The sequence below is a fragment of the Puma concolor genome, chromosome C2 (assembly GCF_028749965.1).
Source record: "Puma concolor isolate L17-30 chromosome C2, mPumCon1.1.hap2, whole genome shotgun sequence".
Classification (NCBI taxonomy): domain Eukaryota; kingdom Metazoa; phylum Chordata; class Mammalia; order Carnivora; family Felidae; genus Puma; species Puma concolor.
Window position 1 is genome coordinate 156,721,432 of NC_141675.1, and position 27,876 is coordinate 156,749,307.

Sequence of the window (27,876 nt, forward strand, 5' to 3'; positions counted from 1 at the left end):
CAGAATCCAGTTTTCTAGAAAAATAAGGCCTGGGTTGACAGAGTTGGGTTTAAGATAAATCAGCTTTTGAGATCAAACACTGTCCCTGCCACATCTAAATTTGTATCTCATGTGCATATCTTTATTTCCTTCTGAGTGAGAAGGTGATATATTATTGCCTCTACTATCAGCACCAAAGCTGCATGTAACCAGCTTAGGATAAGTGGGGCGGGGGGTGGGGGGGAAGGAAAAGCCTAGGATCACGAGATTGTAAACTTGACCATGATTTTTCAACTACACCAGGGAAGCCCTTTTCTGCTTCAAATTAGACAGGAACATCTGACGTAAGAAACGGGAGGTGTAGGGGCGCCCGGTGGCTCAGTCGGTTAAGCTTCCAACTTTGGCTCAGGTTATGATCTCATGGTGTGTGGGTTCGAGCCCCGCGTCGGGCTCTGTGCTGACAGCTCGGAGCCTGGAGCCTGCTTCCGATTCTGCGTCTCCCTCTCTCTTTGCTCCTCCTCTGCTCGCACTCTGTCTCTTCCTCTCTTAAAAATAAATAAACATAAAAAAAAAAAAAAAAAGAAATGTGAGGTGTTACATACTCTTGAGAAACAATTTCTAGTCAACCCTTCTTGGGGGGTTTGCTTCTTTCTCCATTTGAGTGATTTTCAGGTTAGAAAATATTTGAGTTTTTTCCCCATGTTCTTAACAAGTTCATAAAGCATCTGTTCATCATTCAACAAATTTGTTATTAGTTATCTGTTATAAGCAAAGTGCTTTGGCTAAGTCTCGGGGAGGAAAAAAGTGGATAAAGTATGGCCCTTGAGGGGAGGGGAATTTACACAGGGGAGGGGGTCACTGGAGCGGGAGTGATACATGGCAGGGTTCTAGAAACCAGGAGCCGAGAGGGGTGGGCACCATCCCCTTGGGAGGAAGCAGGGGCGGGGCACAGAATGTGTAATGGGAGGCCCACTGCCCGGGAAGGAAGGGGGCCAGAGCCCGGCCGAGGGCCCGGTGTGGTGCCCAGATCTGGGGGGGCAGTGGTGTGCGGGCACCAGGGTCTCCAGGGCCACCACCTGACCAGTCTGTGTGCCATGAGGGAGACAGGCTGCGGCCCACAGAGAGCGTGGGGACCCCAGGAGGGCACGGGGTACAGCAGGCACTGTGTTTCCTCACCCGGGTGGTGGGCACGTGAGGATTCATTTCTTTTCCTTCCGTCTGTGTCGGAGAGGGAGTTAGCATCACAGATACACTCGGGACCAGGCCAGGTGGTTTAAGTGCTGACTTCTCAGCCGCTGGCCCCCGGGACCCCGGGAAGGTTATTTGAGTTCTCCGTCCCTCAATGTTCTCACCCGTAAAGTGGGTGTATTAAAAGTACGTCCCACGCAGGGTCGTGTGGGAATCCGCTGAGTTAGTCCAGGTGGGAGCGTGGAAAGGTGTCCGGGCCCAGGGAGCCCGGAAGCCGGGGCGGCTGCGGTCGCCAGCGCCCTGCGACTGAAGCGGTCTGCGATCAAGAAAGGAAAAAGCAGAAGGGATGGATGGATGGAGAGCTCCCGCTGAGGGAGGGCCGGCGTGTGCCCGTCCGTGACGTGGGGTTCTGACCTGCAAGCCCGGGGATTGGGGCGCCCGGGGGACGACGGGAAGGGAAGACCCAGGAGGAGAGCGCCCTAGAAGGAGGTGACGAGGCCTCCTTGGCCGAGCGGCCTTCCCCCTGGGTGAATCCTGCCACCCTGCTGACCAGGGACCTGGGGGACTGTGGCACGTCTGGTCACATTTTGAAGGCCTTTAAACGGGCAGACGCCAGATTCAAGCTCAGCTGGCTCCCCCGGCCCCGCTGGGCACCTCATTGGTCTCTGCTCTGTGGGTGCCTGTGGGGTGTCCTGCTCACAGGCGAGGACTCCAGGGACAGGAGGCTGCGTGCAGTGGCGCTCAGACATTCAGGAGCCACACTCGGCTTGCTCCTCGGAAGTGGGCGCTGAGGACACGCACCGGGCCGTCCAGAGAACGAGTCGGTCCACCCAGGGGCAGGGCCTCCTCTCCGGCCGGCTCGCCAGTCCTCCCTGTGGCCGCGCGTGGTCCCCGGAGTTTCATTCGTGGGTTGCACGTGCCCTTAGCGCACGGCTGTGTCAGCCTCTCCCGCGTGGTGCTGTGAACCCGGCCTCTGGGTCCCGTGCTCCCCGAACGGCAGGTGACACTTAAGCCTGCGTCTCTTGCGATTATGGCTTCTCATCACGCCTTGTTGGTTGGAGACTTGGTCAGGAGCCAGGCCGAGGATTGGATGGGCGCTGGGTGTGAGGCCTTCCCCGGTACCCAGGAGGACCAGGCTCCCAGGAGGGACCCGTCTTCCCCCTGCAAGGGACGTGAGGGCAGAGCTAACAACAGAGCGACCACAGCGCGGTGACAGTGATCGAACTTGTGCTCTGACGTCCCACACTGCCCCAGGCACCGCGCCCCATGGACGCCGGCCCCCGGCCCTGTGAGGGACTGGGTGGCCCTCCCCCGGCAGGTGGAGAGCCTGGAGGAAGGCAGGAGTGGCTTCTGACCGGCCTGCCTCCGCACCTGCTGCCTTGACTCTCAAGGTGGCGAATGAGTTGGCAAATGGAATGAATAGATGAAAATGGCCCGATTGCTTGGAGGAAGAAGCCTGTCTAGTTTGGAGGGGGTTGTGTTCACTGAGGCCCAGCCCAGCACCAGAGGCCCCCCCAGTGCTCGCCTCCTTTCACCTTCCAAGCAGGTAGATGTGGTTATCCCCACTTTAGAGATGAGAAAACAGAGGGGGTAGATTTGGGATTTGAGCCATCACCAGTCACCCTGTAAAGGTCACTCTCTCCCAGGGGCCACGTCCCCGGCCAGACCATGATGGAGCCAGCACAGGGGGTGCGTTCTGTGGGGTGAAAAACACCAGCCAAGGCATGTTTGGGAGACCCCAGCAGACTGGCCTGGTGTGCGGGGAAAGTTGAGTTTCATCACTGGGTGGTGGGGGATGGGCCTGGCAGGGCCCAGTTGTGGCAGAAGGCCCGGAACCCTGGGCCTGGCCACACAGAGGTGGTCCTGGAGGGGGAGATAGTGGGGCCCCATCCAGAGGGACACCCGAGAGGCTCAGGATGCCACGGGGAATCCCCACTGGTCCAGAGGGTACCGAGCTTTTACTCAGGGAGCCAGAGTGACCTCTAGGATGGGTGTCAGGCCTGCGTCTGTGTGTGGGGTCCTCTCCACGGCTGTGTCACCCAGAACAACAGGGAAAGTCCATGAAGCTGGTGGGGTCAGTGGCATCCCTGGCTTAGCCACCTCGGTCATGCCACGGGGTCCTTGGAAATGCCAAATGTGGAAATACAGTGTCCTCCAATCTGCACCTTCTGAAGCTGTCCCTAGAACGTTTCTCGGATGTGGCCACGCATGGTGACGCGTGGCTGAGCTATCTCCAGCTCTGCCCGGGTGCTTGCAGGAGACCGAGCTGTGGCTGCCATTTCCTGTTGGGGAAATGCCATCAACGTTTCCCAATGAGGGAGGGGAGTAGAGCCCAGCGGTCGCCGGCCATGGCGTGCTTCTGGAAGCCGCCCAGAGCCCTCTGTATGTACAATTGCACATGTGCTGATTTGGGCTTAGTTTCTCCTTTTCCCCTTCAGACTTTGAACTTGGGATGGGGAAGCCGTCATTGGACAGATCACAGCGGTAACCACGACTTTCCTTAAATAGCCCCGCTGAGCACAAACGGGTCCAGTAGGTCCGGGACGCCTCAGAGCCCGAGGAGCACGGAGCTCGGGCGACTGTGACGTGTTATGGCAGCCAGCCTGGCTGATGGGGAAATGCAGCGACACTTCTAGGTTGTCCCGTTTGAGAGCCTCCACCATGCCTTTTTGGAGAGCGTGTGGTCTCTGGTCCGAGTCGTACTGTGATGTTTCTTCAACGGAAGACGCCGGTGAATGTCCTCCAGTTCTGAAACGTGTCCCGCGATAAACTGTCATTCACAGAAGAGCTGCTTGTGAGGCCGGGGGCAACCTCCTGGTGCAGTGACGGCAGGGTGGAGGGGACGGTCCCTTTTCCAGCTCGGTGAGCGCAGCTGACGCTGGTGCTCCTTGGGGCAGGCAGCAACAGCAAGAATCTTTGCACCAGGGGCTGCCACCCGAGTGCTCCGGTCTCCCAACGTCCCCGCAGGCCTGCGTGCAGCATCGGCACTCGGGGAGGGACATGGCAGGAGCTTCAGGACTCTGGGATCTGGATCCCAGCCTTGGGGCCGCTGGTCCCGGGGAGTGCATCCGCCCTGCCCGGAATCGAGGGCTGGTCGCCACCCCGGTTGGAGACAGACACCGGGGTCTGAGTGGGGCACGTCGGCAGAGAACGTGGGTGGCGCAGACATGTGGAGACCCGGTCAAGCGCGGCATCTCCAAAGGCGGGTGCCCGGAGCAGGTCACAGGACCAGACTGGGGATGAGCTGGTGCTCGCGGGGGGAGGACAGCCCCAGTCACCGCGGAAGGTGGGGGACTAAATCCCGGCCACACCAGGCGCAGTTCAGCAAGGCACCGGATGATGCCCGTTGCATGGTTTCCTTGCCCAAAGCCCTTCCTTAGAGGGAGAAAGGCCCTCATGTGACCCTCCAGGGTGTCAGTAGCCCACCGACCCCTAGGCCAAAAGCCCTGCGCAGAGAGGAGCTGGACGGAAACCCTTGGTGCCGCGACTGGCTTCCCGGGGAGACGGAAACCACATTTATGCAGCTCTGCCCAGCGACCCCAGATGCACCTGCTGGGGCAGGAGGTGAGAGGGGGCGTGTGCGCCTCCCTGGGGTGCTTTCTGGACACTGAGCACCGTCTCCCGTGATGTTCATTGATGTGATCGTTCTCCAGTGAGGTTTAAAATCCTGAGGCCGAAGCCGGCGGAAAGAATGAGGGAGCTGCTTGGGCCTAGAGCCCGGCCGAGGTGGGGCGGCAGACGGACAGACGGACAGGGGAAATGGGCAGTGAGGGAGACCATCAACCAGGGACAATAAAGCAGAGAGGCTCTAGGGAAGGAAGGGTGGAAAGGCATCCTGAACCGTGGCCGGGTGACCATTTTGGGTCCGTTAAAGTCAGGCCCAAAGGAAAGCCCTTGGAAAGTTCAGCGCTTTGTCTGTTATCCAGCTGCTGGTGGGGGGGGGGGGAGGGGGCTGTAAGACCAGTGGTAGACGGTCACGGTCGGACCGGTTAAGTTAGCCGTGCTGAAGCCGACTGGACTTGCTGCCCCAACACTCGCTGGGCCGGCAGAGAGCGGGGACATGCTGTTTGCACGGTTTGGGGACACATGGTAACGTCTCAGAAGTCCTCACCTACCCCATGATCGGGCCCGTGTTCGCGTTACGAGCCCGTCTTCCCTGCTGTTGCTGTCATGTCAGAAGCCCCCTTCAGTGTTTCGGAAGGTGCATAAAAAAGGAGAAAGAGGGTTGGTTTGTACGCGTGGCTTTGCCACTTAATAAGAAAAACCGAGGCGTGAATGTGAAGGCCCTTGGGTGTTGCAGGGAAGAAGCAGGTGGGCTAAGAACGAAATGTCTGGATTTATAGGAACACGGAGTTCTGTCCTTTGTGCCTTGAGGTTACTCTTGGAGGGGGAGGGGGAAGGGGCTGGAGAGAGACACTTTGAACAAGAGATCCTTTTAGCTCTGGGGCCAAGAGTAGTGGGAAGAAGAGGAGAGGGAGAGGGAGAGAGGAGGGAGAGGGAAGAAGGGGGAGGAGGGAGCGAGAGGGAGGGAGACCAGGGAAGGAGAGGGAGGGAAGGGAGGAGGGGGAGGGGCATGGGGGGAGGGAGGTGTGCAGCTGGGCTTATCTTACAAACGTCGGTCTCCATAGAGAATTCCGCCGTGGGCGTGGAGACCAGGTACTGCGTGTTCTGCTCAGGTGAGGATGATGGGATGCCTGGGAGATTGTTTGGCACCCTCGCGGCCCTGCTGGCATCATTTGAAGAATCAGGATTTTTTTCTTCATTGTTCTAGCCAGGTTTAGAAGTGTGTGAAAGAGACCAGTTCTGCTTTTAGAAGTATAAAAATAACGTGGTGATAAAAACCTGCTTCATGCCTGACAGGCAGATGTAAATGACTTGCATCCAATTTTTAGTGGCTGTGCTGGGGCAGGGCTGTTCCACTGCCAGTGTTCTCACGAACTGGCTGGCGGTGTGGTGTGTGTGGAGTGGGGTGTCGGTGTGCCTGTGTGTGTACATGGTGGGGTGCGGGTGTGCGTGTGTGTGGTGTGCATGTACATGTGTGCGTGTGTGTACCAGGGTGTGGGCATGCGGTGGGGTGTGAGTGTGCCTGTGTGTACCTGGTGTGTGGGCACGTTCGTGGGTGCACGGCGGCCTCGTGCAGGTAAGGATCACAGAGAGGGCACCTGAAGTGGACACGCAGTCAGAATTTCATTTGTGAGCTTCCTGCCCACCGCTCGGGGCGGGGACTTTATGGAAATCGGAGCCACCCTCGGAGACTCTGCTCTTCGTTCTTGTTGGTTTGTGTTGCTCTTCCCCTTTAATCGCGGCTCGGGCTCCCTCTGGTTTCAGGAGGGGGGGGGCCTGCTTTCGCCTAAAGTTCTTCATGTTCCCCGATTCCCGCTCTTTGGTGTCCCAGAAACAACACTTCTCAGTCGTCCTTCTGACATGATGGCTTTATGCCCTGACTGATTCTACGGTGGATCCGAGGGAAGGAATTCCGATGGGGTTTTTGAGACCTTTTGCTATTTGGCAAGCCCTCGGCTTTGTCCTCCGGCCCGTGTGCCGACGCCCCCAAGGGGGGCTGGCTGGGACCCGGTCACTGGGCGCCGCCTCCCCGTCTCCAGAGCAGCACTGGGAAAGGGGTGGCCCCGACTTGGATCCAGGGGTGGACACTTCCTCCCCGTGTGCCCTGGGCAAGTCCCTCGGCGTCTGTAAGCCTCTGTAAGCCTCGGTCCCCTCCTCAGACATTCATTCTGCCCCCCGCCCCCAGGGCTGCTGGGCTCACTGAGGCTGATTCAATGGCATATGCAGAGGGCTTTGCCTCAAATAGCCCTTGATGGCGATGCAGGAAAGATGCTGCCGGTGTCACTGGCAGGACCCTGTCTGTCTTGCCACCGGGGCCAGTGGGGTTTTCAGCTGCTGCGCCCGAGGCCACGGGGGACGGCGGACACTGTCGGCTGGGCTCCAGGAGCGGTGGCTGGGATAGAGAGGTTCATGTACCGGGTCCTGCCATCCTCCCGGCTCGACTGTACCCAGGCCCGCTCACGCCTTCGTGCCCCACGGCTGTCTCAGCGGGTCAGCATCTCAGAGAACCCCGATGGGATATTAACCGGGATGCCATTTCCCATCACCCAGGTCACACAGGTCACCTGGGGCCAGCAACCACGATGTTGGGGGCTCAGAGCCACTCTGATGCTGATGCCAAGATCCAAGCCCTCACGGGAATGCGTTTAAGTTAGGGGCAGGGGAGAATGTCTCATAATTTAGGATTCGATCGAACTGGCCTTGACATGCCCCTGGTCCAGAGATGCCTCCCTGCACGGTGGGAGGCACTGTGCTTCTTGAGAATAAAGCTGTGTAAGGAGGGAGCACGTGCATGTGGGCTCCATGGGCTGCATACTGTCTGGATACAGATGGGCAGCTTTGGCGTGCACAGGAGACTTGTACACTTCGGTGTGCCGTGAGCGATCAGAGCCCCGGGCCCACGCTGGAGCCGCCGAAGCCAGCCCCCCGCCCCAGAACGCAGAAGCCTTCTCTGTACCCCACCTGCTCCCCTCTCCCATCTTTCCACCGATTTGCTCTTTCGAGAATGATCCGGGGTGTCTCGGTACTGACCGGATCATGCAATCTTCGGATCGCCGTCGTTTTCGTATCCGGTGCGTCGGCGTTGATCTTCGTCAGTTGGGTAGGAACGTCTGACTGCGTCTGTCCCTCATGGCGGAGAAGACAAAGCATCAGTGAAATACAGTTCTGGGTAATGGGCGGGGGTCACGCTGTGTGTGGTCTGAGGGATTGGCTGGCGCGAGTCTTGCCTGGCAGAGCTGGAAAATGACTCGCTCTAGGATTCTGGGCGTTAGCTGTGGGAAATTTTTTTTTTTTTAATTTTTTTTTTTTCAACATTTATTTATTTTTGGGACAGAGAGAGACAGAGCATGAACGGGGGAGGGGCAGAGAGAGAGGGAGACACAGAATCGGAAACAGGCTCCAGGCTCTGAGCCATCAGCCCAGAGCCCGGCGCGGGGCTCGAACCCACGGACCGCGAGATCGTGACCTGGCTGAAGTCGGACGCTCAACCGACTGCGCCACCCAGGCGCCCAGCTGTGGGAAATTTTACCGCTGAAAAGATCTGTAGTTAAATCCCATACATTTAAAAATAGTCGACGGTCTGTGTCTATTCCCTGGGTCTTCCTAAGCCGCTTGGGGCTCCTTTCTTTTTTGTCGTCATTCCTCAGAGCTGACGAACGTGCGAAAATCAAGCACGTGCTCGGACTGAGGGAAGGTTCTGTGTCAGGCCCTGCACGATGACGAACCCGGACCTGGCCTCAGTCGCAGACGCTCGCCGTGAGCTTGGCACGTGCAGAGGGGACTCCCAGTCTCAGGACCCCTTGGCCCTGTCAGTGGGATCCGCACGTAACCCCCCAGCTACCATTTGGTTATCTAGGGAAAGAAAGCCGCGTGCGACTCCTGGAGGAATCTAGAGGATTCTAGTGCCAGAACGGGTTTTATCCTGGGGAAACTGAGGCCAGGACGGGTAGGCGGTCTGTCCATGGCCACTCCCTCGTCGTGAGCATAGCTGGAGGGGCCCTCGGCTGCCTCCCACCACCTCACTCTTCCCTCTCCTTGTTTTTCTGTTCACATTTAATTGCAAAGTTTAATCTGCTTCCTTCAACCTCATTATGAAAAGTCTACACTGGGGACCTGGTCTAACCAGGCTCTGTGCCGTGTGGATGACCCGAGAAAGTCAGAATGACACCGGATAGAACAAACACTCGTTCTGGAAGATTTGCCAGATGGTACCACTCATCTCTTCTAGAACAGCCCGGGGCTTCCTTCCCGGAGGGAAGACTGTCCGTCGAGCTGCTCCTCGTGAGGCTTGCTGGCCTGTCCGTCATGTCCACAGAGGAGGGGGGACGTGGTCCTCGGGGGGACATGGCCCCGCAGGCAGCACCTGGGCATCGGCTGAGCGGGGCGGGGAGGGGTTTACGGGCGTCCTGGTGCTGAGGTAACAAATCGCTACAGACCTGGCGGCTTCAGACAACACACATGGATTGTCTTTAAGTGTGGGACGTTAGGGGTCCAAAATCAGGGCTGTGTTCCTTCTGGAGACTTCCAGGAAGAATCTTTTCCTTGCCTTTCCCAGCATCCAGCGGCTGTATTCCTGGTCTTGTGGCCCCTTCCCCATCTTCAGAGCCAACAGGGGGGCATCACCCGATTTGTCTCTTTCCTCAGCCTCTGCGTCCTTGGTCGTGTCTCCAGTCCTGCCTCCGACCCGCCTGTCTCCCGCTTTCCCTTCGAAAGACTCTCGTGATTATTTTGAGCCTGCCGGGATAATCCAGGATAATATCTCCCTCTCAAGATCCTTCATTTAATTCCATCTGCAGGGTAACACAGATTCTCAGGATTAGGATGTGGACTTGTTTGGAGGCTAGTATTCGGTCCACTCCAGGGGTAGAGCACATATCCCCCCATCCCTGCCTCTTTCCTTCCTTCCCTCCCTCCCTTCCCTGTCCCCCCCACAACTCCACCCCGAACCCCCAACACTCAAGGCCTGAAAACCACCCTGGGAGTTGCAGCTGGGGATTGCTTCGAACCAACGTGTTTCTAGTACACCTGGGTAAGCTTTGGAGACGGGGACTAGAACATTCTATCAGAGAATGGGCCCTGAGGTCACCTTTTCTCAGGCTCCCGTGGAAGTGGGGTGCTGATAGCAGCTGCCCTGAGGGCCCGTGAGGAGGTGGCCCCTGTGGGTGGCTCTGGAGACCGCGGTCCTAGGGGGCTCCCCCCGCCCCGCCCAGGGGCAGTGTGGCTTCCTGGTTAGGATGTCACCATGGGGAGTCTGGGTGTGATGGGGGAGCAGCGGGCACCCTGACAGGCCGTCTCATTCATGCTGCTGAGTTGGGTCTGGGCTAGCGTCCCCCTCGCTCCGGGGTGGAGGGTGAAGTTCGTTTCCTCTCAGAGCTGCCTCAGTTCCCCCATTCTCCCCTAGAGCAGGCGCACGCCAGCCCTACCTGGCCTTCCCACAGCTAGCAAGCGCACCCACCTGAGAGAAGCGACCTTGGTGGGAGCCCAGCCGCCTCTGGTGCCGGGCCAGTCCCTGCTCCAGAGTTCTAGAACAGGGTCACAAACCACCAAATCCGCCCGCCTCCTCGGTTTGTAAGTCAGGTTTATTGGAACGTGGCCACACCCATTTGCTTCTGCAGCAAAGCAGGGGGGTCCGTGGTTTATTCTGTGGGCACAGCCACCTGGGCCGGGTCTTGAGTGAGCGAGCAGACCCAGGAGGGCGGCCCCTCTGTGGCCTCTGCACAGCTGCCCGCGTGGGGACTGTTCCTGCACCGTTATTTTTATGGCGTGCGTGCCCCACCCCCGGCGGGGTCAGCGCCCTGGACCGTCAGGATGGCATTCGGCCCTCGGATGAGCACGGAAAGAGCCCCCTCTCTGGGGGCGCCCGCTTCTCCGTCCGCTGCCCGGCGTGGTGAGACAGCGCGCCCTTGTTTGCCGTGGCTCAGAAACAAAACCTAGCGACGCACTGACCCTGGAAACCTCTCTAGAAACAGCCGCGTGTTCTAAAGCCACAACTCGGTCAGTGAGGCCTGAGCCAGCGAGTCACTGGCTGGAGCCTGCGGGACATGCTGCTTGTTATTTTCTGCAGGTCACTAGGATCGGGGCCTAACGGGTCCCCGAGGGCTCCGACAGCGGGCCCCGATTTGCGGGCGCTGCTCTGAAACACGTCTGCCGAACCCCTTTGTCCCTGCGCCGCCGGGCTGGGTGGCTGGAGGCACTTTAGTATCAGGGAGCGTCTGTTCGGTCAGAGGACGCCTGTCTTCCCACGTGCACCAAGGGGTTCCTAACATACACAGGGCTTGAGTGAGTCCTCCCTAAACCACAGAAGACCCTCCCTCACCCCGGCAGGAAGTGTTTGTTTTTACCTTGAGGGCGTTTTACGGAATGAAGATCTGGAAGGGGAGGGGAGGATTCGACCCGCTCCGAGCTCTTTGGGTGCACACAGGGCGTTTTCGGCCCGAGCCCCCTGGGACCTCTCAGCTCCGCCTGCCCCCGGGTGGCAACCTGGGCCTCCGGGGAGGGAGGGGATCCTGTCTTTGGGGGGCGAAAGGCACGTCATTTCTTCCCTTTCTCTGTGAAGCGCTTCACACAGTAGCAGACGGAACGCACGTGCCTGGGTTGAGCCGACACTGATTGGGGGGGTGGGGGGTGTCAGGCCACGCTGGGGGGCGGGAGCGACGCCCAAACCCCGCGACGGCATTGCTGGCACTGGCGGCACATCAGGCCCCCGGCTGCAAGAGCCCCTGCTGGAGATTCGCACAGCGCTTGCAGTGCTGGCCTTCTCTGCTGACCCGCTGTGGGACCTTGGGCAGGTCACACGCCCTCTCTGGGCCCTGGCTTCTGGTCTGCAGCTTATGGGGAGGAACCCAGTACTCAGCTTGCTGTGGGGCACAGAGGGGAAGCTGTGAGCGAAGCGGGTGCCGTGCTCACCCCGAGTGAGCGCGCCCAGAGCTGGCACTCGCCCGAGGGCCGGGCTGTCCCCCGTCCTTCCCCTCCAAGGGCACGTTTCTACAAAACGAGACATCTGTGTGCCCCCCCAGGCTGAAGCTTTGCCGCTGTGTGTCCCCAGCACCTCGTGGGGGTCGACAGACGCCGTTGCCCCCTGAAGCACTGTTCGCCAACGTGGGTCCCCGCGACAGAGTGGCGCTAACCTCCTCTGAGGTGGAAGGGCCGGTGTCTGAGCAGAGTTCTCGTCCCTGGGCTGGAGGGACCTGGGGCACTGTCCTCTCTGTCTTTGTGTCTTTCTCTCCGCTCCTCTGTTGTGTGGGTTTTGATCTGGCTTCTTGCCCGGCTGTTTTAGGGATGGGCTGTCCGCACGCGGCAGGGGGGCCCTGCCCCTCTGTGGTTTCTGCACTTGGTGATCCCCGGAAAATCACTGCCTCACCAGAAGCAGCAGGGAGAGCACACGTATCGAGTGTCCACAGCACACGAAGGAGGTGGCTCCCCCATCGTGCCAAGAGCTGGGCTGGGCCGAGCTCAAGCTCGGGACGTAGGGTGGGGGTTTGGGACGCCTCACGTATTCTCGCATTCCGTATTTCTGCAAGGGGTCAAGTGCAAGGCTCTGCAGCCAAGGATGATTTTGCTGCACAAATAGAGTGAGCACGTGTGGGACACTCACAAACACGATTCTAATGGGTGCGCCCGGTCCTTGGGCACCACACTGGGGGCCCCACGTCCGAGTGTGAACTCGGACCCTTGCGGGTCCAGACAGGCTGGTGATTTCTTGGTTCCACTGTCACTTTTACGATTCTTCACTCCCGAATGTGTGTTCGCTGTTTCTAAAGAAAAGCAGGTTTCTGATCTTAAAGAAGCACAGCCCCACGCCGGGTCTGGTACCTTCTCCGCCACCGGACCCGTGCAGGCCCCGCTCGGGAGGACCCCCTTGGCCAGCCCGCCGCATGCACCTGGCCTCACTGGCTGCCCTGGGAGCCAGCGCCCCTCCCCGAGGCATGAGTCGTCAGCCTCACCAGCCTCGCTCCACCTGGCCCTGGCCCACGAAGCCAGTACGGGGTTCGTGGGCACATGTACAGTCCCAGTCGGTGGCTCTAAATGACAAGACCACAGGCCACATCTCTATGGGCCCACCTTCTCTTGAAAGGGCCAGATGAGTCCACCGCTCCCATGGGTTTGGTGCACGTCCCCGTGTGCCGGCCGTGGGCATCACCGCCTGTGTGAGTTGTGCTATTATCTGCCCCCCAATACCAAGGGGCAGCCCCAGGTGCTGTCAGAGGAGCCCCCATGGGCTCTGCCCAGAGGGAAAGGGCCTCTCGGAACCCCGGGGCACAAGGCCGCCCCCAGGCCGTCAGACGGCCCTTGGCCCGCACATGGCCATCTCAGTGAGTCACCTACATCCTCGGGAGGTTACTGGTTCACAGGACAGACTCAAGGGAGGGTTTGCTCGGGAGTAACCCCGATCCCCACCTGAACTGCCCACCGGGAGGCCAGGAAGGAGCAGACGCCTTTCTGGAATTAGTGCACCCTCAGTGATGTCATTTGGGTCCCTGTGGCCCAGGCCCCAGGGCGCCTGATGAGGTCCCACCGCACGGGGAGCTTGACCTTGCAAAGGAGAAGCCTCTGCTGATCCCCAGCTTTTCCATGTGTCCGTCCGCCACAGGGCAGATGCAGACGCCGTCCTTGGGGTCCCAGCCCCTGCCTGCAGCTGGTCTCCCTTTCCGCTAAGTCCCCCACATCCCAGCGGTAGGAATGTGAGCTCCTCTGCCCCTTCCTACCCGGCGCAATCTCCCCAGGGCACTCTGCCGCTCTCCGTAATGAGGCAGATCGCGGGGCCACAGGCTTCCTGCTTTTTGCTTCTGCTTCTCTCTGCCTGATTAAACAAGTCCTCGGGGACTCCCTGTCCAAATCGAGGTGGCACATGGTGACAGGTGCGGGGTTGAGGGGCCCCATCTGTGGAAGACGAGTAGACAGCTGGGCGAGAACCCCCCCAGGCCCGTGCAGGTTTGGGGGTACCGGAAGCATACAGCCAGCGACTGGGGAGAAAGTCGAAAGGAGGGGCTCCCTGCCTGGAGGGCTTCACCGGCCCCTGTAAGTGTTGGCCGTGGGGGGTGAAACGCTTCGTTTGTGTGACTGTGGTCCTGGTGGGGTCCCTTCTGAGCACGTTTCTCAGGAACTGAGGAAATGGGTCCGAATCAGGAGTTTTTACCCGTGGGTCCAGCTGCCTCTGTTTTATTGCCGCACGTTGAACGGTCTACTCGAAGGTGGGCGAACGTGGCTCTCTGTGAAGTGTGGTCCTTCTCCTTTTACGAGGCTCTCGGATGGAGACTTGGCAGAGCTTCCAAAGCAATTTGATGTGGCTGCAAAACGACAAGCCCTTAATTATTAATTAACTAATACTATTTTAATTATTTAATTAGAAGGCGATGGTTTATGAAGAAGTCTTGCGTGAATAGTTCGTGTGTGTACAAACTGTAAATAAATGAAATAACCGTTTCGTTAATAAACACACTTGCGGGGCGCCTGGGTGGCTGGGTAGGTTGAGCGTCCGACTTCGGCTCAGGTCATGATCTCACACTCTGTGAGTTCAAGCCCCGCGTCGGGCTCTGTGCTGACAGCTCGGAACCTGGAGCCTGTTTCGGATTCTGTGTCTCCCTCTCTCTCTGACTCTCCCCCGTTCATGCTCTCTCTCTGTCTCAAAAATAAATGAACGTTAAAAAAAATTTAAAAAAAAATAAGTAAATAAACATACTTGCTCCCCATCGCGGGGGCGGAAGTGACATGGCTGGCGGTGTGGCCCTGGGTTGAGCTCTGTTCACACTGGCTGTGGGGGTCCTGAAGGAGACACCAGACCCCCTGGTCTTATTCCAAAACGAGGTGGTGGATTCCCTGTAGGCCAGATAATTAATGCACACGCAAGTGCTTTATAAACACTAGAGCAGCGCACGTGTGCGGGTCGCTGCTAACATAACGCCGGGGGGTGTGCAACTGAGGAAGATGGAGGCACACGGGCGGTGGGCTTTCGCCCTCAGAACTCGGCATTTAGGCCACGCGTGTAAGATCTTGCTTTCTGGCCGTGGTTACATCGTCGGGTGTCCTCGTGGGTTTGCCTGTATTGCCTGGCGGAAAAGCCCATGATCCCTGCGATCAGCAGCTGGGAAACGGGTGTGATGTGCTTTCCGCAGGATACAAGACCCTTCTGAAAGGCATCTCCGGGAAGTTCAACAGCGGGGAGCTGGTGGCCATCATGGGTCCCTCTGGGGCCGGGAAGTCCACACTCATGAACATTCTGGCTGGATACAGGTGAGCCCGCCTCTGCGGAGAAACAGGTCCTCACCCCGTGGTTGGCCTGTGGGTGGCAGTCGGGAGAGAGAAGCCCCTTCTGTTCGACCTGTCACTTCTTGAGGTTCTGTACAGACTGTGACCTGTGGGGTTTAGCAGCGAGAGGCCTTGGGATCCGGGAAGGAAGCCCTGCAGGGACGGCAGTGACTTTGAAAGTGTCAGAGGGCAGCACCTGCTCAATGTCACGTGACGGTGGAGGGTGGACGGCCCACGTGCAGGGGAAGGAGGCCACGGGACGGAGCAGCCGGGTGGGCTCCCTCGTGGGCTCAGCTGCGGCCAGGCGCAGGATAGGAAGAAGGAGGAAGGTCAAGGCTGGGGAGGGGACAGCAGGAGAACTCTAAGACTAGTGTGAGTCAGGGTCTAATGTAAGATGAGCAGGAGGACCATCAGGCTGGGTCCCCGAGCTCACACACTCCTGCCAGTGCCTGTGTTAGCCCTGGACGTCCTGCCCCGTGTCATTCCTGGGGGCATCACCGGAAAGCCCAATCCTCATGGGTGTTGAAACTGTGCTCCTCGGGGCGCCTGGGTGGCGCAGTCGGTTAAGCGTCCGACTTCAGCCAGGTCATGATCTCGCGGTCCGTGAGTTCGAGCCCCGCGTCAGGCTCTGGGCTGATGGCTCAGAGCCTGGAGCCTGTTTCCGATTCTGTGTCTCCCTCTCTCTCTGCCCCTCCCCCGTTCATGCTCTGTCTCTCTCTGTCCCAAAAATAAATAAACGTTGAAAAAAAAAATTAAAAAAAAAAAAAAAGAAACTGTGCTCCTCAAGTCACCTGTCTTCAGCTCTCGGGCTTGCATTTGCTAACTGTAGCAAACACTGTTAATACTCAGGAGAATTTCATCTCCTGGAAACAAAAAGACACTATCACCTCTTTCCTTGGGACCTCTGCATTACTCCTTAATGCCAGAAATTAGGATTTTTAAAAACCTGACAAAGGTTGAAGTCAACGTCCAGCATCAGGGGGTGCATGGGTGGGGGGGGGGCAGCCACTGTCAGCACATCCCACGCCCACAGTTGCTGCCTGGCCTAGGGGTGCTCAGGCAGCCTGGGGCTGTGGCCCACTGCCTGGAGGTTGCTATTCCCTGGGGGAGAGGGGGGTGGGGATCCCAGCCCATTGCCTGGAAGAAAGAGCCCAAGGTCATAGTAATGGCCGGGATGAGGCTAGAAACCAGACTCCATAATTTCACTGGTCTCCACTATCCCTCGGTGTTTCTGTGCCCCGAGACATCCAGGAGGCACTTCCTTAGGGGCCTGTCCCGGCCTCCCCCACCTCCCTGGGCCAGCGCAGATGCACCGTGGGTCTGGGAGGGGGAGGCCGTGCCCTTCAGGTCTCTGGGGTGCACACGCCATGTCCCGACCTGTCGCTGGGCCAGGGGACAACTTCACCTGTGGAGAAGGAGCATCCGCTTGGCCGAATGGATGCAGGGCCCAGACCCCCTCCTCTGAGCCACCTGCACACAGGGAGCCTGCTCGGTCTCCGCCCTCAGGAGCTGGTTCCTATAAAGCGGCCACACCCCCACCTGCAGAGTCTTGGCCTTCGGGGTAGCCTTGGCCACTCACGACATCGCTCAGAAGCCAATCTCACAAACCCCAGCACAGTGGCGGGGGGGGGGGGGACGTCCCACCTGGTGGCCACGCGTGGGAGCACCCACGCGCATCTTTGTTCGTAAGCGCTGGTTACTTACGGATTCGGTTCACCTCCCCGTCCATCCCGAGCGTGGTCTCCGTGCAGCTCCTTCTTGCGAGTCCTGGTACTGTTCTGGGTCCCCATCCCCTCCTGCCTGCCCCTTGGTGTCCCTGCGGTAAACGGTCCGTCGGGAAGATGCTGGGAGGGGCCTCCTCCCTCCCCAGGGCCCTGGAGGAGGAGCTGACGGTGTCCGCTCTCGGCTCTGCAGGGAGACTGGCATGAAGGGGGTCGTCCTCATCAACGGCCTGCCCCGGGATCTGCGCTGCTTCCGGAAGGTGTCCTGTTACATCATGCAGGACGACATGCTGTTGCCACACCTCACTGTGCAGGAAGCCATGATGGTGAGCCGCCCACCGGCCTGAGCCTGCACGGTCTGCCCCCCTTACCCCTCCCCCCATTAGAGCAGTGCCCGGCGTGGGGCTGGGGGCTCTGCGAGCCACCTCCCTCCAGCGCAGCTCTCACACCAGGCATGCTGTTTGGACAGCTTCATCGAAAACAAACTCCCAAGACTCTGACTTCTCATAGACTCTGGATGGCAAATTCATGGCCAAGTTTGTGAGGTTACTGATACACCATCAGACACACCCCTATCGCCCCTAAGGGCCATCAGCTGCCCTTAGTTGTTTGTGGCTTTGGGCCCAAGTTCCCCGATCTGGTGCCTGGGTTAGGGCCTTGAGGGTCTTGTCCTCGGCCCCCCACTGGTTGTGCATGGGGCTGCTAGCTTTTCTGCCTTGGCCTCACCTGCTGCAAAAGATAGTGTGCGGCCCCCAGGTCCCTCCTGGCACCGTGGGGAATGTTCTGGGGTGCTCTGCCTGGGGCCTGGTCAGTAAACAGGCTTTTACCTTCACTCTCCTGCCCAGAGAGGTCTTGCCCTGTGCTCCTGACCTGGACAGGGCAAAGCTTCCTCTCTGTGGGCTTGGAGAGGGCTGCCTGCCAACTTATCTGAAGGGCAACTCCAAGGGCTTCTCAGATCAGCAAAGGGGAACAGGTAAGATGTAGGATACGCCACCTGTCCCCGACCTGCTCTGTGGGTTGTCTTCGTTCACATGCCTGGTGCTGAATGTTCTGGAAGGAGAGACGTCTCTTTGCCAGCAGGCACACACGCTCAGTGCCTCTAATAGCTTATTCTGCCTCCAAGTGGCCATTCTCATGGGGCACAGGGAACTTAGGAGGGGTTACGAAAAGAACAGTCGATTTAGAAAATTCAAACTTAGTTTTTCGCCTTTCTCCTGGGAGACCAGAGTTTAGCTTCTTGGCGAGTTACTGAACTAAACACTTGGTTACTTGACTGAGAAGCTTCATTTCGATTTCCAGCTCGATCACTGCTTTCTTTTGCAGACAAGATTGGTGACTCTCACCAAGCTGTCACCAGGCTGTGCTGTGAAATCCATTTTCAGCATGAAATTAAATAAGATTTTGATTTTGAGAGTTGTATGATACCTTGAAAACCACCTCTCTCTTGGGGAAATCATGCCTTTGGCTTCAGAAGGTCCTGTCACAGGGGTGGGGGTGACACCAGCCACCCACACCCAGTCCCAGGCATGTGTCGCGACAGCTGTGCCTTTCCACGTGCTGCTTCTGATCCTTACCACCACCAGGCAGACAACCAGGTGACACTCGGTGTTACCCAGCAGGCAGCCGGCCCTGTGAGCCACCCAGGCCTGGATGGGAGGTGTGCCCCTGTCTCCCATGGTGGCCCACGGAACCTGGCAGGGCAGAACCAGGGCTGACACTGGATGCTGATTGCTACCCAAGGTTTTACCCAGCAGCATTGTGCACAGCCAACCGGATCTCAAACAAAACAAAACAATGCCGGGGGGGGGGGGGGTCCTAATATTTAGCACTTTCCAATTTCTGCGGTGTAAGCACTCCCACTGTGGATAGCCTTAAGCTGTCCAGTGGTTTAACGGGTGGCCTGGTCTTTAAGCCCCTGATGCCTGGGGTTTCCTTGACTGTCAGCTGCCCCTACCCACCTTCTCTTGTGGGCACAGCAGAGAACCCGTCTGAGATGACAGGAAGCAATCCAGACACGTGCTGCTCTCTGGGACCCCGCCTTTGTTAAGCCAAGGCGGGTAGGAAACCAAGAGCTCCAGGGGCTTTCCTCCATTATCTGGCAGCGTGGCCGCTCAGGCTCCAGCCCACAGCAGACCAGTGAGTTAGCTTGCCCTGCTGACCGTGGTCTGTTCTGATTCCCCACCCTGCAGGTGTCTGCACATCTGAAGCTCCAGGAGAAGGACGAAGGCAGGAGGGAGATGGTAAGTGTGGGATTGGGCCACAGGTGGTCCAGAAAGTGCGTGAAATCCCTTTGGTGGAGGCGTGGGGAGGGACTTTGTGGCCCTGCTTTTGTTTGCTGGTTCGTCACCTAGCCTTCTGCATGGGGGGACAGTGACATCTCAGTGTGCGCCCCAGGCTTGGCAGCCGGGACCCAGGAGTGGCCCGCCTTGCCAAAGACTTACAGCTCTTAGCGTAGCCACCAAATGGCAAGGGCGCGGCAGGAAAGCTTAGGTGGTCAGAGGACACCAGCCTCAACGCTAGACCAAGCGTTCTGCCCCTTTTTAGTGTTTAATGTGCTTTGTACTCCATTGTTGTTGTTTTTTATAAAACACTAACAATGAAGATGGTTAGTCACTCGCTTAAAAATAACCAGCCTCCACCCACACGCACTCACAAGAAGATATTTGGTTCTTAACGTGTTATTAAGCAGCCTTAAAAAAATCAAATAAGTAAGTTTCCAGGATGCTGGAGGCCTTCTGTAAACCTTTTCATCCCCCTCCTCGCTGCTTCCCTAAAGCCCAGGGCACAGGGAAGGTGCCGGGTCAGCACCCCATCGGGAGTGGGCAAGCCACACTCGGTGGCGGGTGTGACGGATTTATGTTTACCCATCGTCTGGGGGAGACTCAACGTCCCTCCTCCGCTCCCTGGCTAGCCTGGTGCTAGTGGGATTTCAATGGAAGAGTAAAATTGGGCGAAATGCCACTCTCGCAGTACTCTCTTGTCTTCTGACACCATCAGAAGACGACAGTCCGGAGGCAGAAAGAGTAGGCTGCAGGTTCAGCGCCAGCGGTGCTGGTCAGCGCCTTACGTTTGCTGTAGTCTGCGGTGATGAGAGGCAGGGCCTGGTTAAGGAACATTAATAGCAAGTCTATTTCCCACGTCTGTTCCCTCTCCCGTGCACATACTAGTTCATGTTCCACGAGTGTGCCATGAACACAATGCTGGGCATCGCTGGGGCTCCTTCTCTCCCCTGTGCCCCCCACCCCGACCCTGGCCTGGCCGGCGCCCTTCAGATCCCTCAGGGTCAGCCCCGGAGTCCGAGGTCAGCCACGCGGGTGGATGCAGGTGGGAGCGGAGCCAAGACCCCTGCTGCTGTCAGGATGCCCCCTGTGGCGTTCTTTTATTCTGAAGCCCAAAGGAATGAAATAGATTGCTGGAACCCGGGACAGAGACGGGGCAAATGTGGGGACCCCCTTAGGAAGGTGGGAGGGGTGGGCTGGGTCGTTGGTGCCGAACGTGGAAGGCCCCCAGGAGTGAACAACCACCTCGGGCCCGCCGGGGAAAGCCGTGGAGGGAAGGCCCCTCGGAGCGAGGGAGGGCCAGGTTATAGTTCCGCTCAGGACTACACAGTACGGTGGTGAGTGGACAGGGGAGGTGGAGGGTCTTGCTGACACGGAGAGGGCCCTGCCGTGAGGCGGAGCTAGGTCCACAGGGGGACCCCTTCAGCTCTGGCCTCCTAGGACCCACTGGATAACCTTGGGTCACTGCCTCCAGCGCTCTGGACCGTTGTCTGTAATGAGGGCTAGAGACCACGGCCGCCCCTGCCCTCCGGGCAGTGTGAAGCTGACTTAGCTCGTGGATCCACAGAGCAGACTCGGGGTGATCTTCCTGCAGCATGACTCTCCTGGACAGCCCTCTCCGTGGGGAAACGGAACAGGAACGTAGCTTTCGCTGGAGGGCTGGGAGGGCAATGCGTGCTTCTCGGCTGACATTCTGTATCACACACAGGCCCTCTTGCCTCTTGAGCCAGGTCTTCAGAAACCGGCTTCCAGCCTCCATCGGGGAGCTGGTCGGGGTCTTTGGGGAGGGCTGTGGAACCCACTCTTCCTGCTCTAGCAGAAGGGACGGGGTGAGAAGGCCTTCTTGGTGGGGCGAGCAGGTGTCTCCCGGGCGGGCCACGCCTGTGCACATGTCCTCCATACGCCTGACCTAAGACACGAGCAGACCAGAGCCTCATGCTGTTCTCAGCTGGGTTACAAGAGCAAAGACAGCAAGTCAGTGAGGGTCTCGTCTGCCAGCTGCGTGGCTGATCGTCCCGAGGGAGCAAGAGGCTTGCCCCGTCTTCAGATTCGTCTGCTGCTGGACCGAGCAAGGCCATGAGCATGCACGCCTAGCGGTGGTCTTGGGTCCCGCACACATTTCTTACCAGAAGCCCCCGTTCTGGTTTTCAGCCAGGTGTGGGTCCCGCCTCCCCCGAGAATGCATCTGCCGGATTGGCTGGTTATTTCCAGGATGAAACAGTGGCGAGTGTGACTCATTTCCCTCTAGCTTGAGTTACAGTTGTTTGTATCTTGTGGAAACACAATAGAATGGAATGTTCTATTTTTTTTAAAAAAATTTTTTAGCCTTTATTTTTGAGAGAGAGAAAGAGCGAAAGAGAGAGCACAAGCAGGGGAGGGGCAGAGAGAGGGAGACACAGAATCCGAAGCAGGCTCCAGGCTCCGAGCTGTCAGCACAGAGCCTGACACAGGGCTCAAACTCACGAACCGTGAGATCATGGCCTGAGCCGAAGTCAGATGCTTAATCGACTGAGCCACCCAGGTGCCCTTAGGATAGAATGTTCTACTAGGTAATGGAATGTGTTGTCCACAGCCTTCCTTGGTTCCCAGAAAAGCAGCCTCAGCCCTCGAGGGTCCCCAGCAAGGGGCTTTCTCAGGAGCAAAGTCTCCCAGGGCTGGGACATTGTTCTTTCTGACTAGTTTTAGAACAAAACCAACCAGCAGAGCGTCACTCTTGAGAGAACACCGGAGAAATGGGCTGGACAGGCAGGAGAAGGACAGACACCGATATTTGCCTCCACCTCCTGCGTCCTGTCTGTGGGGGCCGAGGGTACATGGAACGGGACCACGCCCGACCACAAGGAGGGATCCCCAAGAGGACAGATCGTGGACAGGACAGGGCATGCTCCGTGCTGCAGGGGGACCCCAAAGACGAACCTGGAACAACCAGAATGACCTTTCATTCTGCAAGTTCAGTCTGTGTCCCAGACGACCAAATGAGCTTGGTGGCTCTGGGAAAGCCAACAGGTGCTGTCTGCAGGGGAAGGAAGTGGGCCAGGGCACACACACACCCCCCCACAGCCCCCCTTCGATGGCCCTTCCCGGGAAACCTTGCTGACCTTCTTTCTAGGTTGGGATCCCTCAAATGCAGTGTGTCCTAGAAGGGCCGTGGGTTGGGTTTATGGGTCAGCAAGGGAAGAGCCTGGTGGGATTCAGACCCAAGTCCGTCTGACCTGACTGCCTCCCGGGCTGGGGGGCAGTGGTGCCCCAGCTCTTATCATCACCCAGGCTTGCATTCTGTACTGACCGTGCACCAGGAATTCAAGAGCTGGAGTGAAATTTTTCTTCCCTGGGAGTTCTTTCTCCTTTGGGATGACCTCATCTCCCCAGAGAAGCCACTGGACTGGGGTCCGCCTGCTTCTGCCGCGAGGGGCCAGGATGGTGGCCGTGGTGGGACCTCCAGGGGGGCTGGCCCTGGGCGGCGAGCCTGGTGTGGACGCGGGACAGTGGCGGTGGACCCCTGCCTTCCCAGGGGCTGCCTCTGGGAAGACACTGCACTGAAGCCTGCTGACTTTCTGTTCCCTGAGCCCATGCTGGGTCAGTCATCTGGAGCGGACAGGAAGGCGTCGTCCCAGTGGACTGTTTGTAACCCAGTGCCCAGCCTGCTTCCCGGGGCCCGGCCTCGGCAGGGCCACCGTGGAGGGTGGTGACGGCTTTAAGCGGTTTCCTGGCCTTGCTGGCACGTCGGACACCTGGTTCTTCTATTGACAAGTGCCAGGGGGCAGCTTTCCTTCTTCTGGAGAGACCCGGCCTGCGTGGGGCGCGTCTGCAGGAACCGTGTGCGCTAAAAATGGTGGCATTGGTCGCTGCTGTTGATTAAATGCTTCCTGTGTGCCAAGCCCTGAGCTGGGTGTTTTGATTCCTTATCCCATTTAACTGCCACGATGGCCCTCCCCTCTGTGCTGGTCAGAAACCTGATCATCCTCTGTGCGTCTGCCGGTCTATCTGTTCCACAAACGGTGATTGGGCACCTTCCCTGACCTGGGCCCTGAGCGAGGCTTAAAGAGGCCCGCAAGGTCACCTCTGCAGGAGGCATATCGGAGACTCCGCCCCAGGCGGGCCTGGCTCCAGCACTGCTTCCCAGCCTCCTGGGCCCAAATCAGGACCTCGGACTTGGAAACTTGCCTGTCCACTCGGCAATGGGCCCCGCTCTGCAGTCCCATCCGTGTGTATCCACGAGTGGGATGCGGGAGGCAGCAGGTGTTTCCACATGGGCCCTGTAGGTGGTGAAGTGTGGTGGGCAGTCCCTGACGGACACTCTGGCCCTGTTGCTCCCTCAGGTCAAGGAGATCCTGACGGCTCTGGGCTTGCTGTCTTGCGCCAACACGAGAACCGGAAGCCTCTCGGGCGGCCAGCGGAAGCGCCTGGCCATCGCACTGGAGCTGGTGAACAACCCTCCCGTCATGTTCTTCGATGAGCCCACCAGGTAATCAGGAGCAGTGAGGGAGGAGCCCCGTCCTCCCCATCAGCAGTGTCCATGGGGGGCCCCACAGTAGCCTCAGAAGTGGGGAGGCATGTGCTCTGCCTGCCCGTCTTTTTCTCCTATCCCGGGGTCCCCGAGGGGAGGCCTGACTTCCCTCCCTCTCTCCATCCGCTTCTAGAAGACATGACAGGCTCAGGCATGCAGCACAGGCCTCCCCAGTGTGAGCTGAATACAGGGTATGGCTGGGGGGTCCCACAGGCATCTGACGGTGCCCCTTGCCTTGCAGCGGCCTGGATAGCGCCTCCTGCTTCCAGGTGGTCTCCCTGATGAAAGGACTGGCCCAAGGAGGGAGGTCCATCATCTGCACTGTCCATCAGCCCAGCGCCAAGCTCTTCGAGCTCTTTGACCAGGTGCGCAGACCACTTGATGATAGCCTGAGTGAAGCTAAGTCCCAGGGACTCTGCTTCCTGTCGGTTCCCGGAGGCGTCTTCATTTCTGAATGGCCTCAAGTGTTATTTTTCATAAGACTTTGGAGTCATCGGCAGCTAAGGTGGCAGGGCAGGAGGGGATTGAGAGAGCTGGCCAGCGTTCTCTCTCTGGGGCTGGTATCTGGCCAAGGGGTCTTGGGCAAGTCACTGACATTGTGGAAGCTTCATCCTCCACCCCCACCCCTGTAACAATGGGGAACACCTGCTTTACAGAATTAAATGGCAGGTTATCACGTGTGCACGACATCATCTCTTTTATAAATCTTAGGTTTCAGTATTATAATAAGCAAAAAAAAAAAAAAAAAAAAAAAAAAAAAAGGCCCAGGGATGAAATGTGTATACCTTCAAAAATCTTTCCTAGCAGGCAGTTAGTGTGAAGGGGCAGGAAGCGATATAGTAAAGTAATGCCTGTCCATATAATACCTTCCCTGACTTAAAGTTCCCTTGGAACTTTAACAGTTTGGGGGAGGTAATGTATAGCTGTCCTGAAAGTGAGAAAAATTGATCGATGGATGGGTGGATGGATGTAGGATGAATAGATGAATGGTTGAATGGGTGGTGGATGGGTGGGTGGGTGGGTGGATGAGTGGAAAGGTGGATGGAAGAATGGATGGATGGATGAAAGGTTGAATGGGTGGTGATGGATGGGTGGGTGGGTAGAAAGGTGGATGGAAGGATGGATGGATGGATGGATGGATGGGTGGGTGGGTGGGTAAACGGGTAGGTGGATGGATGGGTGGGTGGTTAGATGGAGGGGTGGAGGGGTGGGTGGGTGAGTGGATATAAGGATTGGTGAGTGGGTGGGTGGAAGGTTGCATGGGTGGTGGGTGGAGGGGTGGACGGATTGACAGCTCTTGTTGCTGTACAAAGGAAGACGAGGTCGGTGTTCTCCCTTTCCTTACTTTCTTCCAGCTTTATGTCCTTAGTCAAGGACAATGTGTGTACCGGGGAAAAGTCTCAAATCTTGTGCCATACTTGAGGGAATTAGGTCTGAATTGCCCAACCTATCACAATCCTGCTGACTTTGGTAAGTAGAGCCTTGACCAGCTGGAGGGGAAAGAAAAGGGCTCTTCTCCGCTCTCAGTGGGTTTCTGCTTTTACCTGAAGCCCCAAAATCTGGAATTCCTTCACTATTCCAAACATGGGTCAAGTGCCATCCTGCGGTGGAGCTTTTAAGAACAGATAAGAGGTTGTCTTTCCTCCAGATAAGATACCTGGGAACTAGAACAAGGCAGCTGTTAGGAGCAGAAGTTCCTAATGCTGTGCTGTGTTACGCTTCTGCTTTTAAAGAAGTTATTTCTGGAAAGAAATAACCTTTAAAAATTAAAAGTGACCCTTTTGCGTCGGTTTACCGAATTGTTAAAATGCTGATTTAAATTTTGACCAAACATAGCAAAAAAGGTGATGCTCAGTGTCCAGAGACTATGTTGATGGTCCGAGCTCCTCCTTCTGAGCTGGTGGTCCTGGGATTGGTGGCCTTGGTGCTTGGAGGCCAGTTGAACCATTTCACGGGCCTTGAGATGCAGGGGCCCACACCTCCGTGCTGGTAGTGCTCCCGGGCATTCTCTCTACCCACACCCTCCAGGGCACTGACCATTGCCAGCCATCACTTTCCGCCCACCGGGTCCCCATGCCCAGCACCGTCCTCCACATCATGCTTCCCCGCATAGCTCTCAGCAAACCCAACAGCCTCTCCAGGCTGTCTCCAAAACCAAATGTCCTCCACCTTGCTTTGCAAGCTGGAGTCCCTGGCATCCCTCTTGCCTTCTCTTTCTCTCCAGTTTCATGTTTACTAGACCCCCAAGTTCTGGAGATCCCCGACTCAGTACTGTTCCCCCACCTCAACCCCGGTGCCAGGGTCCAATCTTTGCCAGCACCTCCTGCTTTCCGTGCCTGCTGAGCCACACACTGAGTGGTCTAAAACCTCGTGGTTCTGGGGGCCAGAAGGAAGTCAAGGTGTGGGCAGGGCCGTGCTGCCTCTGAAAGTCCCGGGGGAGGCTCCTTCCCGCCTCTTCCAGCTCCTGGTGGCTCCAGCGTTCCTGGGCTTGTGGCTGTGTCCCTCCAGTCTCCAGGCAACATGTCCTGGTTTATGACAGGACCTAGGAGGGCTTGACCACCCTGGTTTAGGGGTTCAGGCTCGGGGAAAGCGGACAGCTGGTTTTGCAGAGGACAGAACCAAAAAATCAAGGCCGGGGACTTTGGGCCTCAGCAAGGATGTTAGGGAGAGGTGGGGCCGTGGGAAGGAGGCACCAAGACCTCAGGTTGGGAGCGAGAAGGGGCAGCAGTAGTGTGGGGTGTGGAACCAGGGGCCAAGGAGAGGCCAGTGGGAGCCAGAGACAGGGTCTGACATCCCTGGGGATGGAGAGGTGGGGTTGATGGTCCCACGCAGCCTGGTGCCTCCGGGGCCCTTCTCCATGGTGCTGAAGAATCACTCCCGCCTCGGCCCATAGGGACACACAAGCCCCCTTCTGCTCACCTTCTGGCTCCAACCCTGCGGCCTGAATGCTGAAACAGGCATTCAGTTAACATCAGTGGGTGGATAAGTCAATAGATGGTGAGCTAATGACCTCCCAGGCTCCCTGGCATCACCACCTGAATTTGCATTTCTAGGATCCGACATGATGAATGGCCTTTCTGGGTGGGGGGGAGGGGAGTTTAGGGCTGAAAACACACTGGCTGTGAAATGATTTCATCGTGTCACACAGCGTCCATATAATGGGTTGAAAATATCCCCGCCAGGCTAATGGCTGTGTTGTCGCAAAACAAGCACCGCCTGGCTCCATGGGAGGGACCTGGGGGCACCTCTCCGGGGCCCGGGGCTGACCCGCCTGTGTCTCCTGCAGTCATGGAGGTAGCGTCCGGTGAATACGGTGACCAGAACAGCCGCCTGGTGAGAGCCGTCCGGGAGGGCATGTGTGATTCTGACCACAGGAGAGAGCCTGGGGGGGATGCCGAGGTGAACCCTTTTCTTTGGCACCGGCCCTCTGAAGAGGTAAAGCAGGCAAAACGATTAAAGGGGTTGAGAAAGGTAATGCAAACCCCCGGCCCCCCCGTGGGACGGCTGCATGCTGCACCTTGCACGCTGCTGCATGGGGGCTCCGAGCCGGGGGGAGGCGCGTCCCGGGCGGGCGGCTCACCCCTCCCCCTTCCCGCGTGTGTCCCCAGGACTCCACCTCCATGGAAGGCTGTCACAGCTTCTCGGCCAGCTGCCTCACCCAGTTCTGCATTCTCTTCAAAAGGACCTTCCTCAGTATCATGAGGGATTCGGTAAGGGTGTTTGCAGATATTCTCCCGCGTCTCGTGCGTGTCGGGTCATTTTCCACTTTATTCATCCCGATGGGGCTCTCGGATTGCTTTCCCTGCATCTGCATCAGTCAGCTTTCCCTCCACGATGCTGCTGTGACAAACAGCCCCCAGATGCCAGTGGCTACAATAGGAAACATGTATGTCTCACTGGTGTCGTGCGTTGGTGGCTGTGGCTTGTGGCCCTGCCTCACGTGTCTCATCCTGGGACCCGGAGCGGACACACGGCTCCTTTTCTGGGACGCGGCAAAGGGCAAGCGTGAGAGAGAAATCCAGGCGGCCTGTAAAACTTCCCGCTGGGGGCGGCAGACCGTCTCCCGTGCGCACGTCCCACCGGCCAGGCCCAAGTGGGAGTGCTCCTCCCTCGAGGAGTCCCTGGGGGCCCAGGTGCTGGCAGATGTACAGAGCCCGTCAGGCGGGAGGTGGTAAGTGACCGGGAGCTGTGATCATGTCCACCTGTCCCAGTGGACAACCTGACGGGCTACCTGCCGAGGACGGCCGAGTGCCCAGTGGGGCTCCGGGACCTACTTGGAAAGTTGGAGGGCTGGGGGCCGCCCAGGCCAGTGTGCTCCGAGGAGCGGCCTCGGATGTATCTATTCTAGCAATTGCTTCTGTTTTCACAGCAGTTAAATGCTGTGTGTGTGTGT

At 58.0% G+C, this 27,876-nt stretch overlaps 1 protein-coding gene across 5 annotated transcripts in view; it reads left to right on the plus strand.

Annotated features, from left to right (window-relative positions):
• ABCG1 (ATP binding cassette subfamily G member 1) overlaps window positions 1-27,876 on the plus strand; it is an 80,830-nt gene that overhangs the window by 38,329 nt on the left and 14,625 nt on the right. For 3 of the 5 annotated variants that reach the window (XM_086676037.1, XM_086676035.1, XM_086676038.1), the window contains 8 exons: window positions 14,844-14,961; window positions 16,891-17,023; window positions 18,887-18,937; window positions 23,296-23,441; window positions 23,725-23,848; window positions 24,839-24,953; window positions 26,770-26,954; window positions 27,092-27,193. In XM_086676037.1, the coding sequence (XP_086532163.1) occupies window positions 14,844-14,961; window positions 16,891-17,023; window positions 18,887-18,937; window positions 23,296-23,441; window positions 23,725-23,848; window positions 24,839-24,953; window positions 26,770-26,954; window positions 27,092-27,193 (974 nt within the window). The remainder of the gene's footprint in view (window positions 1-14,843; window positions 14,962-16,890; window positions 17,024-18,886; window positions 18,938-23,295; window positions 23,442-23,724; window positions 23,849-24,838; window positions 24,954-26,769; window positions 26,955-27,091; window positions 27,194-27,876) is intronic. The other 2 variants (XM_086676036.1, XM_086676039.1) reach the window with 1 other exon arrangement.